Genomic DNA, 15,786 nt, shown 5'->3' with positions numbered 1-15,786 from the left:
AAGAGCTACTCAGTTTGTCGCTTTGGGCCTCTGAGTTGTGGAGAAAGTGAAAGGTATTGGGTATCAGCTTTGCTTTGTGGTATTTCATCAAGTTCCTAACTCTCAATTGACAGAGTAGTACTCACATAATTGGAATGAGTGAAATCAATGACATCTCCATTGTCTGTATTTCCAGACCTCCTTTCCTTCAGGTGGACTGACTCTTGGTCATTCTCTCCATATTTATTCTATGTCCAGACCCTGTTATTCCAGTACTTTCTGCAGAGTGCTTCTGTCCACAATGATGAGTACCTAGTGGTTGTGTAGATTTTGCAGGAGTTCTAGGAAATGGTGTTTTATGTTGGTGAGTAGGGGGAAGTCAGCTTCATGCAGTATATTCACCCCCTTCAGTTCCTAAGACATTGCATGAAACGTGCTTTATGGATATACTACCATGGTCTCAGCGTTCATTTAATTAATTAAACCTAACAGTCAGCAGAGAGAGTGCTGGGCCAAGGTTGGCTACAGGGAAATCCATAACAGTGTAGAAATTTCAGTTCAGGTATTCACTGTCAGATCTTAATTAAGGTAAGACAACCAAACACAAGCATATCTAGAAATTAGCGTAAATAACCTCATTAACCAAAATAAATTCCTGTTTCTTAGCAGCATAACTCTAAGAAATATAAATGTGCATGGCATAAAGCCACAGAAAGTGAAGCTGTACTTTTTGGACACACCAGAAATTATTTGCATTTTGTTCTTAATTTTTCTAATATGCTTCATTATAATATTTTCAATAAACTAAAACCATTGAAAATCACTTCGTGGTAGCTTTTGAATGAGTAAGAGGAAAACTCAAAATTAGGCAGATTACTGCAGTCAGGAAGAATTTGTAAATTTCTGAGAAAGAAAACAAATTATATTGAACAGAGGAACCTAGTAAGGGATGATGCTGCTGCAACTAAGATGCTCTGTTGAAAATCTCAGCATCCACCCTTCTGCAGTGCATTGATGAAGAGGCTTCAGGCTAGATTCCAGATTGTTTCTTGTTAAAGTGAGTGTGTTAATGACTTCTGTATGGTACCAAGCTCTCTCAGTGCTTCACCTTAAAATCAGTATTACTGCCTTTCCGTGGCAAACCTTAAATTAGTTGAGCTGCTGCCTTCTCCCAGTCCTTAATATGCAATGCCTGGTGCAATAATTCCATAACATATTGTTAATGCTATCGCATTGACCACAAAAAGTTCTTCTTAAAGTGCAGAAACTGAGCACTTACTTTCATGTTACCTCTTGTATTGCAGAATTTTAGTTTGTAATGACATTTCCAGTCAGGTTCAAAAGCTCGGTCAACAGGACTAAATGTGCTAAGATTTGTTCATCTTAGGTCTGATGAGAGGGAACTTCTGCTCTGAATGATTAATGTGTTAAGTGGGGGGTGGGGGTTTCAGTATGACTAGGATTTATTTAAATGATTAGGCTGAGATTCTCAAAGGACCCAAAGAGTTTCTTGAAGAGTAATTTTGAGTGCTTGACTCCATTCAGGCAGTCAGTCTACTGTGCATGTTCCAGACCTGATCTGCAGATTTCTAGAACTTGAGTTTGACATTTGAGAAGAGTTCCCACTGATTTTTGTAGACTTCTTAATAGGAAAGCGAACTTCTGGAAAAACTTGCTTGAGAAAGAATCCCTCATTTGAGACTGAAGAAATGCCTGCTGGCTTGACTGGCTTTCTGCGTGTCAGATGAGTTGAGAAACAACCAACCCACTAGTAAGAAATGGACCTACTGAAATGCGGAAAAACAAAAATGGGTAATAACTCTCGGATTTCCATTTTTCTGAACTGCGCTTGCTAAGTGGCATCAGAATTGTGTAGAATTTTTCTATGGCTGTTGTTTCTTTTGACATAACAGATGAATTTCTTAGAAGTATTTTATTGCATTAGTTTCTAGAATATTACAGAATGCAGAACCATTTTTCAATATTTATGTAGAATAATAATCATGGAAAATATCTCCAGCTAATGTACTGAGAAAGTTGCCATCATCTTAATAATTCCTATAGTTTGCTTTTACAATGCTCAAAAAATTACGAAGAAAAATGTTTGGCAGAGCGAGTAGAAAAGTCAGTTTCTTTCCTGTACTCACCATCATAAGTCCCTAACTCTACTTTCTGATTAAGGTGACTAAGTCATAAATAAACTGAAGAAGGCCTGCTTTATTTACAGTTTTGACTTGAGCCAGCATATGTCTTAAACAGACTTATGAGTATGGTAGTGACTTGAACTCAAACAAAGAAAGAGTAGTAAGTTGGATAGAAATATTAATATCGTGCTGATAATGTCAGTTATTAGATTCCTTAAAATTTTATTAATCTGAAGTCATACAGGAAAAGTATACTAACAAGAATTTTGTTAATGAACACTTAAAGCAAAAAAGGTGATTTTCTTATTTCAATGAACAGAATCCCAATTAAGCTTTGTTTTCATTATGTTTGGTACCCACATATATCTGGACATAAACTATGGTAATTGTTAGCAATTTCTTCCCCTCTCAGTGCTTTTTCTGTTCATTCTAATTTTTCAGTTGACCTGAAAAACCAGATTGCCTCCCTCTGGTGGTTGAAATCATGTCTCTGCATTCCGAAGGGAGCCTTTCAGAGATCTCTTTAGTCTGGAGAGCACAAATCATGAATAATATTTTCTATGTTTAGTGTTACATCGTTACAAAAAAAATAGCAATAACTTTTCTTTCTGTCATACAGAGTACAATGTTAGTGGTAAGTTGCTTTTGCTATCTGCAATCTTTTGAATTTAGGGCAGATATTTACAGCACGTGTTTCCAAGGATTCAAAGTAGATAGTCAAAATAAAATCAACAAAGATACGGACACAGTAAGGTTGAAATAATTTACTGTGGTGAAAGGAGGACAAATAGGAAACAAGGAATTTAGATAAGTAGTGTTAATAGTGATGATGTTAAGTGTGTCACAGACATGAATGAGATGTTATATACCTAGTTCGGGATTTTTTTCAGCTCAAGAACATTATTTGAATTTAGAAGTAAACATCGAAAGGTTTGTCTTTGCCAGGAAACCCTTTTGTTATAAAATGGAAGAATTCTGCATTGTTTAGATTATAGCTGTGAGCCTGAGATGTCTGTCTCCTTTTTTCAAGTAATTCCCCCAAATCCCAAATGGCAGAGTATGAGAGAGAGACTTTTTGTGATTACTTACTGCAAATGGTTATGGTTTGGATCTGTATGCTATAAAACCACAACTGTCTTCACATTAATGAGACAAAAATATAAGTAAGCACCCTGGAAGATTGGCATAATGCTTTTTGTATATTTTATGTAATCTCTTTTACTGGAGTGCCTGCCTTATGTAATGTCTTAGTAATGGAAATGAGGCCATCTGCATGGTAGTCAAGGTTGTTCCCTGAAAGACATACTCTGTCTGCAGCAGAAAATAGATTAAACCTTTAAAACCTTCACAACCCTTTCATCAAGCCGAGAGGGATCTTCTGCAGAAACTCCCCCTTACTTTCTTTAGAGCAGCCCATCTTCTCTGCTGATTGACGTTGTTATCCATCCAACTTTGGGGTCTGACTGCTGCATAATATCCCCATCAGCTGTATTGCCATTGTTTGTCCCTTTTCATCTTCTGCCACTCCTAATTCAAGTCTGCAGTCTAATAAACTCTACCTTCTTTCCTTTGCCTTGCATTGCCATTGGGACCATATCTTTCCCTTTCATATTCCCTGCCTTACCCATAGTCCTTTCTTTATGTATGCTGTAATCTCTTCTGCTGCTAGGTATCAGTAATCCAACAGGTGACCTTCTGAAAAATGGCAAGCCAGTGATCTAGTATTATTTATGCATTTTATTTCAGTCACTATGCAAATATACTAGGTGTTTTATGTGAGCAGAGGAAGACAGACTCCCCTGACTATGCTGCAGTCCAAGGCAACGTGGTACAAAGGGGAGCAGAATAGGAAAAATATATATAATACAAACAAATACCTCTTTACTAATAAACATCTGCAATTGTTAATTTTGCATGGAATACTTAAGAGTTTTATTTCTGAGCTAGCATAGTAAGTAGTATTGTGTTGCCAGTCTCTGGCTGACATCTCATTTAATCTCCCATTAGAAAGATTCTTTAAAAGGTATTATTATCTTTCTGTTGGATTTTTCTCTTCCTCCCTGGAAGATTTCAGTTTGGTCCTCCATTTTTCTGTGCTTGGGATCAAAACCATTTTTAGCCCCGTCCTTGTTAAAGATTGGGATGTTCCATAAATATTAAAAACACTGGAATAACAGAAGGTCTTTCCTGATTTCCTGGATATAATAGAGAGGTTGTGAGCTTAGTAAGTTGCACATGATAGTTTTTGCTATGCTGTAAAAAAGGAGAAAAAAGAAAACCCTAAATATTGTAGCATCTTGGGAAGCACATACAGCTACAAAAATAATAATAAAAAACCCCCTAGGAACTGGAAAATACTCTTTGCAACGCATTTTTGGGTTCATTCATCTTTTTCCCTAACATACAAAGTTGTCAACAGTTCCTTGAAAGATTTGCACTGTATCTTGCCTTCCAAGGGTTTCATTTGGAGCATTGGCTTTCACACCCCTGAAAGAGCAAAGCTATTTGGGGATACTTGTTCAGCAAACCTCCACCCACTGTCTAATTTGCCTGGAGCACGCTGTCCGATGGTACTTGAGGATATACCGGCTGGCATGCCCAAATGGTAGCTGTTTGCCTTTGATATCCTCACTTCAAGGAAGAGCTTTTTCCCCTCTCCTCTTTCTCTGTGTCATCCACTTGGGATTAGAATAGTGGTATCCCCACTGTTGGGAATTACTCAGCAGGTGTAAATTTGACATGGCCACAATGTGCCTGCAGCATTCACAGGTGGAGAAGAGGTGAAAGAAAAATAAGTGGAAATCATATGTTCTGGATGTATTCGGTACCACTTGCAGCAGTCTCACATTGTCTCCGGATGAAGGGTGAGGCAAAGACTGTAGCAGGTCTCTAGAACCCCTCACAGTGCCCTTTCCATCATCCTTAGCAACCTGGGGGACTTTGTACACTGCCTTTTAATGTATAGTAATGCTGACACAATTAAAAGCATACTGCCTTTCTCATGTGTATGTAGCATCTAGCATTATACCTGTTTTAAAAAGGGAGGTGAGAGGAATCCGTTGTATCATGTCTGCTCTTTGCTTTTTCTGAGCATTTCAGGATATGATGCAAGAATTATGTATGTATGCAAGTGCACACCCACAGATTTATATCACACATGCCTTCATTTTAGTTAATTAATTGTAAGTCTTTAATGAAATCATGAGCAGATAGTGATTAAGCTGGCACCTACTGATTTGGAGACATTGTACCTACTTAGTTCTGCCACTGCCAAGTGGTGCTGCCGCCTAGTCAAATCTTATTTAGCATCTTCAGTATGCCATGGCTGACAGTGGTACTGATCCGTGCACAGAAGATACATAGCCAAAAGAATGCTATTTTACATTCTTCCCTGTCATTTCTCGTGCATGTATGCCATGGGGTGGGCCCATTATGGTCAAATAGGCTAACCTGATACCATGTATCAACAACATAATTAACACTGATATATTGTCATTATTTAATAGTATCACCAGTATGTCATAGACTTCGGAACTGAGAAGAAAGCTACATAGAAATTCTACATTTTTAACTATATGTACATTTATCTTTGTCCTGTTTTTATCTTGCCTGCAGCAGCAGTATCTAGAATTTAGGATATTAAAATTCCTTGTATCAAAAGGCCATTTTCTGGAAAGTGAAAATGTGCCTGTGTGCTGATGGGTGTAGAGAATACTTGTGTAAGAGTTGTCCTAGCTGAAATATAAATAAAGTAATTCAGAAACCCAAATATAGCTCAGCTTGGCTTTCTCTATAACAGATCATCCCAGGTTTGAGTTTAAAAGTGTTTCACATTCTGATGTGATTTACTGGCGCATACGCCTTTATTCCTCCAATAGAAGTGGCTGGCCTGATATTTGCATGAACTCTGGAAGGCTCATAAGTGGAACTTTTGCTTGTGTATTCAGTAGAGAAGAAACAGTGAACACTATAACATTTAAAAACTTCTTGGCTGTAACAAATTAGATGGCATTTATGTTTGTGTTTGTTACAACTGTTTGACTCAAAAGCCTATTTGCAGAGAAGGAATCTGATTTTAGTAAATCAATATAATAAAGCCTTTGATTTTTTACAAAAGCCAGCTAGCTGTAACTTCAGTGTTGGTATTTCAAGGCCTCTCACTGATATTTTAGAAGTTTGTGGTTGTTTGAGCTTCCTTTCCAGGCCCTGGGGAAATAAGAGAATGGTAAATCAAAGCCCAGATCGCTGTTTGCATTTATTTTACTTCTCATTATGACATGTATGCAAACACTCAAAAGAAATAGGAAAAAGGTATAATCATGATAAGATCCCTTTTGTAGAACAAAGGGGAATACATTTCTAGTCTAATTTATTACACTTCTCCTTAATACCATAAACTCATTTGAGCGCCTCATCAGGTTTGACAGTTCATTTATACTTCTAATTCAGTGATAGTACTGTTTAAAATAATGACTGACTTCTGAAGGATAATCCAAGAAAATAACTGGAAAGTATTTTTTCTGCTGTGAAATGTGTCTTAATTTCTTGTGCTTTTCCTTTCCAAGAGAGGAAGTTTTAAAAGTACAAATTGCAGTCGAGTACTTAACTGCCATGAAAAGTCATTGTGTTGCTTTTGGAAAAAATCTTCCATTTGCATTTGCTCTCTTCTTTCTGCTTTCCTTGCCTGTGACAACCAAAATCCAGACTGCGACTGAGGGAATATAATTAATCAAAATACTTAATAACAGTCAGTGAAATCTAAGTGACGCTTGTTTCAGCTTGGATACATCCTTTAGCATAACTGTGAGAGTGGAGAAAATTTTCTTTTGATTTTAAATATTGGAAAAAAGTTTTATAAGTGTCATCCTAAATCTGGATGCTTTTGTCCCCATATTAAAATGAGATGCTCTCAAGGCCATCTTCTTTCACCCCTATACTCGTGAGAGAGATTTTGCGTCAAGCTTCTCAGGTGGCATAAAGAAGTTTTGCCTATATTGAAGTTAACAGAGGAATGACAGATTATAGCAGCTGAGAATTGAGGTACAAGATTTTAGCCACCATAGCTGGGGTGATAAAAGCATCCCATGGGAGGTAACCTAACCTTTCACAGTTTATTGATCATCTGACTTGTACTTCTGATGTCACTAGTTATTCTTAAAATTTCATCTCCTAGCTCCTGCAGTGTGCCATGCAGGTCTTGCCATGGCACAGCTTCCCCCAGAAAGCCACAAGCTGCCTCTCCTCTGGGGAACGGGCTCCAGATTAGGACATTTTTCTGCAAATTTGAACATTGAACAATTGCTGTAGTAGTTTTCATGCGAAAGTCCATCCTCTTTAGTCATGGCTGTTCAAAACCACGTTACTCAATTTCCCAGCATCCTCACAACAGACACATTGCTCTTCTATTAGCTCTTTATTTATACTAGCGGTGATGCCAAGCACTGCTGCCTTATCAGTGTGCCAGGGCTGCTCTTAGATTACAGAGTGAGCAATGTTCCTGTAATACTGCTTCTCAGCACAGAAAGCTCAGAAATTTTAACTCCTTTCCCTGCACTCCATCTCTGGTCAGCTGCTCGTGTCTTATTGCCTGCCCCATCTCCTGCCAGTTGCTTCGTCTCTCACCTGCCTGCCAAAGTTTCCCTCTTACCCTCTGTTCCTTATTCCTGCAACTTTCAGCCTCCTACAGTATTTCATTTTTTCAGTCTTTTCCCCTTTGGTATGTTCAAAGACACCGTTATGGCTTTTCAGGTATCAGTGCTTTTCAAGTCCTGAATGAGGTGGCACATAAATCTGGAGAATTCTAGGTTTAAACTGGAGAGTAAATTTAAAGTATCATCTTTATTGGGGTGGGGGGAGACCTTCCACTCTTTCCACCATGTAGAGCTCTCTTCTGTAAATTCCTCAGTGGTCTGATAATGTCATGATTGCCTGATGGCTAATCCTGCAAAAAGGAGGGGTTTTCACTTTCTTTGAATGAATAGGCCAAATGGAAGCAGTTTCTTTTCCTCTAAAATGTGCAAAACTGTTCTGGTTTGTTTTCATTTTATAAAAAAGCATATAAAACCTATGAAAAGTATTGTACAAGTTAATAATAACTTTAGATGGACTCTGTTTTGTAGAGCAGAGTTCAAAAGAGTACTGCTAGTATAAACAGCTCTCCCATTCTCTCTTTTCTTTGTAATACTTCACAGAGTTGATGGCTGGGGTAAGGTGTGGCCGTTTCTTGGCAGAATGATTCTTCCAGATTTTACTTGTTTTGGTGTGTTTTCAGGAATATGCTTTTATTGCCTAATACTGAAATTCCTAGTTGGAGGAGCTTGTCGTCTGTGTCTTGTCACGTGTAATTTTAATTTAGCATTCCAACTTTTGTAGCCCTCCTTGCTTGCTTCATAAACCTTAACTGCTTCTCCAGTAAAAGGCTGCCTTGGATGACCAAAGCAGGAGAAAGAGCCTCACTGGCTTCATGCCCCATTCCTCTCTCCAGCCTTCCTTACTGCCCCAGCCCAACAGCGTGACCGAGAAATTCCTTTGGGAAAGGGTTAGCTTGAATCCCTGCGGTCCCAGCAAATTCACACGGTTCCTCTAATGTAAGAATCATAAATGTACTAGATGAGATGACCTGTTAAGCAAGTATGCTAGAATTCCTCTTCATTGTGTCTCAAATAAAGAATGGAGACTGTTCAGCTGATTACAGCGACCCTTGTTTAAGTTCCTGTTTTTAAAGATGGCATAAATGTCTGCCAAGAAAGGTAACTGCCAACAAAAAAGGAAGATTTGCCCTCTTGGGAGATGATGGTAAGAAAGTGGGCTGTTTTATTTTCTGATATTTTCCTTTAGCACTTGTGATTCGGAAGATTTGTGTATTCTAGTACACCAGAAATTGAAACTAGTCAGGAGAAACAAAGCTTGAAATGCCATCTCTTAGTGAGAGACTTACAGTTTTTCAGTGATTCCCATTTTAAGGAATAGCTTCAAAAAGCAAAGCCTCAGGGTTAAAACAAGCTCTTTTACCTCCTTTTACATGTGCTCCAAGCATCTAAAGCTACTCAACAAGCATGCCGTTTTGCAAGTATCTTATTTTCTTTCCACAGAGTGTCAAAAGCGCCGCAGGAAGTTCTATGTTCCATCTATGGAATATCATTGATACGGACGCTCTTCTGAGACCATTTTTGTTGTTATGTTTCAAGATAAGGCATTCAAGTATTTATGGGAAAAATAAATGTATATACCTTCTGCAGTGTGTTGTAGCTGAAAATTAAGTGTTTTTCTACTCAAATTTTGACATACTTCCTGGAATCACTGAGCTTTCAGTAACGTTTTTAGTTAGTATTCCACAGCCTACAGTTGTATTCACCGCAGCTGAGATGAGCTCAGAAAGTTTGTCTTTATTTAACCTTAGAGAGGAATCCCAGGCTTGCTCTGTAGTCGTCAGGGCTGTTGGGAAGGATCTGCTCCAGAGCACAGTGGAGAGAGTGCGGGCAGGGTCCCGCTCTGAATCGTGCCTGCTACAACATTGCTCCATGGGTGATACTGGAAATCCTGCAAAACAAGGCTCCTTAAAGTGAAGTTAGCCTTTATCAAGCACTGATTAATATTTTCTTTCATTATCCATCCTTTTCCTTCTTTGGCTAATATCTTGATGAATCCTGTTGTTGAAGTCCTGCATCCCGCTGCTTCTCGTGATGTTTGGAAGTTGAGGGCACTTATTAGATTAGGACATTCCTTTTCTACCTGAAAAATACATCTATCCTTCTGTAGAGGGGGTGAAAAAACATAAGAAGCCCCGATGAGAATAAACATCCTGCATCACCTTTGCTCTTTTGAGACTTAAAATTGCATTGGGGTGGCAGGGGGAAGATGCTGCAGCTAAAAGTCAAAGCTTTTAAAGACGCTGATTCTGATTCTCTGCTCCATTACACATTTTTCACACTGATGTAGCTCCGCGGGGCTGCTTTGTCTCTTTCTTGTCAGCTGGTAACAAGTACAGAGAATGGAAATGGCCTGTGGCATTAGGACCACCTAACAGACAGTAGCAAGCCATCCCGTTTGATTGGTGATTTCATAGTTACTTGTTTAGAATAATTTTGTTGATGAGGTTGACTATTTCCAGTTAACTAGTACCTATTACAGTTTTAAGACAGTAATTACCCCCAAAAGTTAGTATTCGCTATGCCAGCAGTTAGTAGTAGTATTGGCAGTAACCTTACTGTTAGCAGTATTTATGCCAGGAAATAAATGCTTGCCTTTATTTGTCAGTAAACATTGACATTTAAATGGCATGAAAGATTATGCATTGATTTCTGTGGATGCAAGTCTCTAGAATTACCTTAATCTTTATTTTCCCCCACATTAAGGAATGAGGTGAAGTTGAACTTGATGAAGTAGATATTCCAGCGCTAGATTTACTGTGTGCGTGAAAATTCTTGAAAATGTGTATCTTATCAAACTGAGCCTGATTTCAGTTGTACATTTTACTCATAGTGGAAGGAAATTTCCATTGTTAGAAAAATCTGGAGGCCTCCCCTCGCGAGAACTGCTCTGAAAATGAAGAAGTGGGATTCTCATCAGAGATAGGAAGGATCATCAGCCTGAATCGCCGTGCAGACCTGTAGGGGTTGATTTGTAGCCAGTATCTGCAAAATAAACTGGAGGGTTCAGTTTGCAAACACTATTGTGAACCAAACCCTGCAGGGTTCAGTTTGCAAACACTATTGCGAACCAGACCCTGCAGGGTTTGCCGAGCTCCGGTTACTATTATTGCTCCTAGTAAGGCTTATTATCCTGTCACAGAAGATGTAAGAAAATCCATCTCTCCACTTTAAACATGATAAGCCTTTGTCACCTACAATGCAATTAAAGTTAAAAATAGAAGAGCGCTGATGATAAGATTGTGACTTGCAGGCAATGAGCCATTGTCCAAGCACTGGAGACTTATCTGGAGGGCCAGTCAGCCTACACGCTTTGCTGTCAGTTTGCTGATTGCCGTTTCTCTCCGAGTTTGATGAAATATTCATGTCTTTGCTCTGCTCTCTGCAAGCACTATTGATTTCTTGTATAAACGCGGCTATATTTAGTCTAGACAAATGGAATGTGGATTGCTGCTGAATAAATGGGATGAAAGACTGGGGGTTTGCCTGTCTGTTTCTCTTGGTCTGTGGCAATTATTTATAATCAAGAGTAGTTTTTGTAAGTTAAAGGTGATTTTTTATAATTTAGTGATTAGTCTCAGAACAAAAGTAAGCACTTAGACACAATCATTCTGTTGGGATAGCAGGTTAAGAAGGCAAATTATGCCCTGAGGTTTATAATCACAGTTACTACAATTTTTTAAAAAAAAATAGCCCAGAAAATCGTATGTTTCCAGAATTTTGAGAAGAAAAGAATATGATCAGTAGAAGAGATTTAGTGCCTTGTCTCTTCTTTTTATAAAACTTCATAGTAGTAGATTTGATTGTATAGCTAGAATTCAGTTCTCTTCATTTGCTGCAGTTTCAACTTTTGCTGCTTCAATTTTACTGTTCCTGCTTGCTAGAATATTTCTGTTTCACTTTGGTTTTCTCCTTGAAAACAAATACAGCTGTAGCAGAGCAAAAGGAGAAAATGTGCTTAAAATCTTGTTCCCTAGTCATTTCCAACAGCATGTTTGTTTTCAGTTAATAATCTTATTTTCCTACTAAGATAGCGGAGCAGTAGGAACAGGAGTGAATGTGTTTGTGTTCCACTGTCCTCTCGTGGATGGAATCAGAACTGCTGAGCTTTGGCAGAAACGCTCAGTTGCTATTTATTTTCCTCTTGTAGAAAAGTTACTTGCTAGTTTTTTGTTCTTTTGAAACAGATAAAGTTACAATCTGTCTCTTCACTTAATGTGAAAACCTGAGCTTTGCAAGGATTGTAGTGAAAATCATCAAATCTCTCTCTTCTGCTGCTTTTTAGTCCCTTCGATTTAAATAAGGAGATAGAAAAGCACAGGATTCTTCATTAAGTACTTTAACGCTGAATTAACAATACATACCACTGCTGTAACGAATTGGAATAATTCAAGATGTTTTCATTTTCTTACAAGCCATATATAGTGTATTATGTCTAATCCACTCCAAGCATGGTCGTCACTTTTCAAAAAGCTGTATTAAAACTTCTCGTTTTGTGTGTCAAATTATATTCCTGTAATTTTATATGTTATTCCTATGTATTTGCCAGGTATATTTACATGCAGTAGCTATGAGGCATTGGGTAGCTGTTCATGTGTAACACCATCCCCAGAAAATCTGCACACTAGCTATGGAAAACCTCTTTGCAATGCAGTGAGAACTGGAAGGCCTTCATCTTACACTGAAGAAGTGCCCTCAGTGTTTATTGTGAAGCAGTAATAGTGCCTAAGAGATTCTCACTAAATATTGCTCCATTAGGCTGTGACATGGTTTTAGAACTGGGTTGCTTGTTAGTCTATTTAGCAGAATATTAATCTGGGAGTATTTTTGCAGAGAATGTAAAGAAAGAGATAAAATAATTTGTAAAATCTCCAGTTGCTAGTAGGAATGTGTGAAGTTTGCATACAGCTTAGATTGCATTAGTGTTTTGTTAGGTCTGTACATTGAAGCAGTCTTTGAGTGAAATTGGTCTTTTCCCCAGTAGGAATGATCTCTATTGTCCTTCTCCAGTTATATTTAATATATATACGTTTTGTTGTTTTCTTCCCACAGTGGATGTGAAGTCGGAGGTTCCCGTGGGATTAGAGCCTATCTCACCGTTAGACTTGCGAACTGATCTCAGGATGATGGTTCCCATGGTGGACCCAATTATGCGTGAAAAGCAGCTACAGCAGGAGCTACTTCTGATCCAGCAGCAGCAGCAAATTCAGAAACAACTGCTGATTGCAGAGTTTCAGAAGCAGCATGAAAACCTGACCCGCCAGCACCAGGCCCAGCTCCAGGAGCACATAAAGGTAGCAACATTTTTCATTTATCCCTCACTTTATCTGCAAACTGAATATGCTTAGGCAGACATGAAAAGGGAACATGCCTGAAAGGTTCGCTGTGACTGAGAGATAGTGTTTGAGTGCTTATTTCTCTGTATTTGGGTGATAAAAGCCTTTTCAAGCAAAACTGCTAGCACCTACCAGCAAGTTGCTCAGAGCAGACCAAGGCAGTACTATGACAATCATCAAGCTCATAAAGCCACCGCATCCGCAGAAAATCAAACTACCTGTTTTACAAAGCTGGATTTATGCCAGACTTCAGTATGGCTGTCTTTTCTGTATGCGCAGTTTTGAGTATATTAAAAGACTGCTTTTTTGGGCTACTGTTTGAGTTTGTGCCCGCAAATCAAATTGATAGGCAAGTGCATAATATTTGCATTTGTAAAACGGAGGCAGACCCTGAAAGTGTTGTTTTCACTCTTCTCTGAGCTGCCTCATATAATGTAAAAAGAAAATGATTTATGGGATTACATGCACTATGGTAGGATTGCTATAATGGATTTTGACCAGGAATTTATGATCTTGCCTTTCTTTTCATTTTTTCCTTCTGATCTACTTGCCATTATGCTACTGTGCTAAGCTTCCACTCGATGGAGCTGACAAATGCAGCAGAGCACGGCAGCCAGAGTTGGGTGATGCACTGGCAAAGAACACTGTGCAGTTCCCAGGCGTTTTTGCCAAAAGAGAAAGAAGTGAAACCAGAGTGGCAGGCAGCTACTTGACATTAGAGTTCATTGTAGTGACAGCCGGTAATACGCTATCCTGCTTAAAAGACTGAGGAAAGCCGGTTAAGAGATGAAAAGAAGTGTAAGCACAAAAGCAAGCACTGATACTCAGTTATTCAAGGGGGGTGTTTTAGGCAGGACTGACCTAGAAAACAGTGCAAACTGCACTTTCTCATGTCTTTTTGTTCTGTGCAAGTTACAACAGGAACTCCTAGCCATTAAACAACAGCAAGAACTCCTTGAAAAAGAGCAGAAACTGGAGCAGCAGAGACAGGAGCAGGAACTGGAGAGGCATCGCAGGGAACAACAGCTTCCTCCCCTCCGAGGCAAAGAAAGAAGCCGAGAAAGTAAGAGCCAATGTACCATGAATCCTAATAAGAAATGAATCTGTTCCCCTTTGCCTTCTCCCAGCCAAAGCGGACGATGAACAGGAACGTGAAACAAGCCTATTGCTGTGTGAAATATGCAACTAGAGAAGTCGAGGCTGTGCCTGCAGAAAGGCAGGGCCACCTGTTGCACCCACAGAAACACATCGCTGGTTTGTGTGCAGGCTTGGAGGACTGTAGGAAAGCACATTTTGACAGACCTATGTATATGCCTCTCAAGAATCTAGCTCTTTTTATAAAAAAGGAGGGAATTTGAAAGCCTAAAGCTTCATTTGAGAACTTCTTTCTGAAGAGCTTATTTCTCAATACAGGAAGCACTACAAAACAGCAAAAAATCAAATTACTTGCTGATTAACTAATTTGAGCATTGTTTCAAGATTGAAAATATAATGAAATATTTAAGAATATCTTTGGCTGAGACTTCTGAATACTTTTGCTAGTACTTTTTCAAACTGCCTTGTGTTTGTTCTTGATACAGATTCATGAGGCCCAACCAAGTTATTTTTAGCTCATATATAGCTCTAAGGCAAATGACAGATATAAAGGATACTGTTGGAATTTGGTGCTCACTAGAGGGAGACAGATACAAATAATTCTCCTTAGTGAGGTCAGTTTAAAAATCAGGTTGAAGTACATTGTGAAGGTATTAAAAATGAAGCTGCCAGGAGCAGATATTGTTACTTATCCTGCTAAATGACCACAAGAATTAACTGACAAAGACCGAAGCAGAAAAGAGCTGTACATTATGCTCCTGCCTTTTTTTCTTGGGTGGAAAAATGTATCAGTTCAACAGTTGTAGGTGTACCATATTGTAGGCTTTAGAAATTAAGGTGTCCATGGTGCTTCCAGTACTTTGGTGAACGATGAATCCATGAAAGCATCTCAGCCTGTTGACCCAGCAGTGGGAGGGTGGCAGAAACTGCAGGAACAAAAGGTTCCTGTAAGTGGTATGAAAAATCAGCCTCCATATTAACCATATTAACAGTTGGGCTTTATTAGTGCTCCCACCAAAGGAAGAGCAGTGATGTGAACTCAATGGTTCCTTTCTCAGTTTGGTGAGCTGGGTGGCTGTTCAGTATGTAGCAGCCAGCCAAGCAGCACTTGTGACCCCCACCCCGGGCCCAGCCCCAGCGTTCGCTGCTGCTACTGATCTACTTAATGAGCAGAGGAGGGAAGGAAGGTGCGGGGAGGGGAGTTAGGGTCTGAAGCTGAGGGGTAGTGGAGGTATTTTATGGGAACTGGGTCACAGGGGGACACACTCACCACCAAGCTGTGCTGTGTCAGGGTTGGGTAACCAAATACTTAGAGTGTCAGTATACCTTAGTGCTGCTACTTTCAAAGAAATGTTTTTTCTTCCCTTTTTTGTCACTGTTTATGGAAAACTGAAAGAAGATTTTTCTTTTTCATGTTTTTTTTACGAAGAGTGTTATGGCTGTGAGTAAAGAAGCATGTCCCATGCTGCAAGTAGGAGCTGGCAGTTTAACCTGACATGGACATGCCCTACTTCTTGTACTGTATTGAGCTAGCCACCAAGAGAGGTCAAAATGCACTGCGTCTTCCTGGCATTTTGGTCTTTC

General features: G+C 39.1%; 1 protein-coding gene across 1 annotated transcript in view; it reads left to right on the top strand.

The window, feature by feature from the left end:
- The window catches only part of HDAC9 (histone deacetylase 9), a gene marked incomplete at its 3' end in the record, with an annotated part of 290,855 nt that overhangs the window by 40,584 nt on the left and 234,485 nt on the right, over positions 1-15,786 (top strand). Inside the window, exons 2-3 of the mRNA XM_082329553.1 lie at positions 12,824-13,065; positions 14,020-14,170. Coding sequence (XP_082185679.1) covers positions 12,824-13,065; positions 14,020-14,170 — 393 coding nt within the window. The remainder of the gene's footprint in view (positions 1-12,823; positions 13,066-14,019; positions 14,171-15,786) is intronic.

This window comes from Platalea leucorodia (genome assembly GCF_965183815.1).
Source record: "Platalea leucorodia genome assembly, chromosome: 1".
NCBI classification, from domain to species: Eukaryota; Metazoa; Chordata; class Aves; order Pelecaniformes; family Threskiornithidae; genus Platalea; species Platalea leucorodia.
Note: the sequence above shows the minus strand (reverse complement) of the source record. Positions and strands in the feature narration are given on the sequence as shown.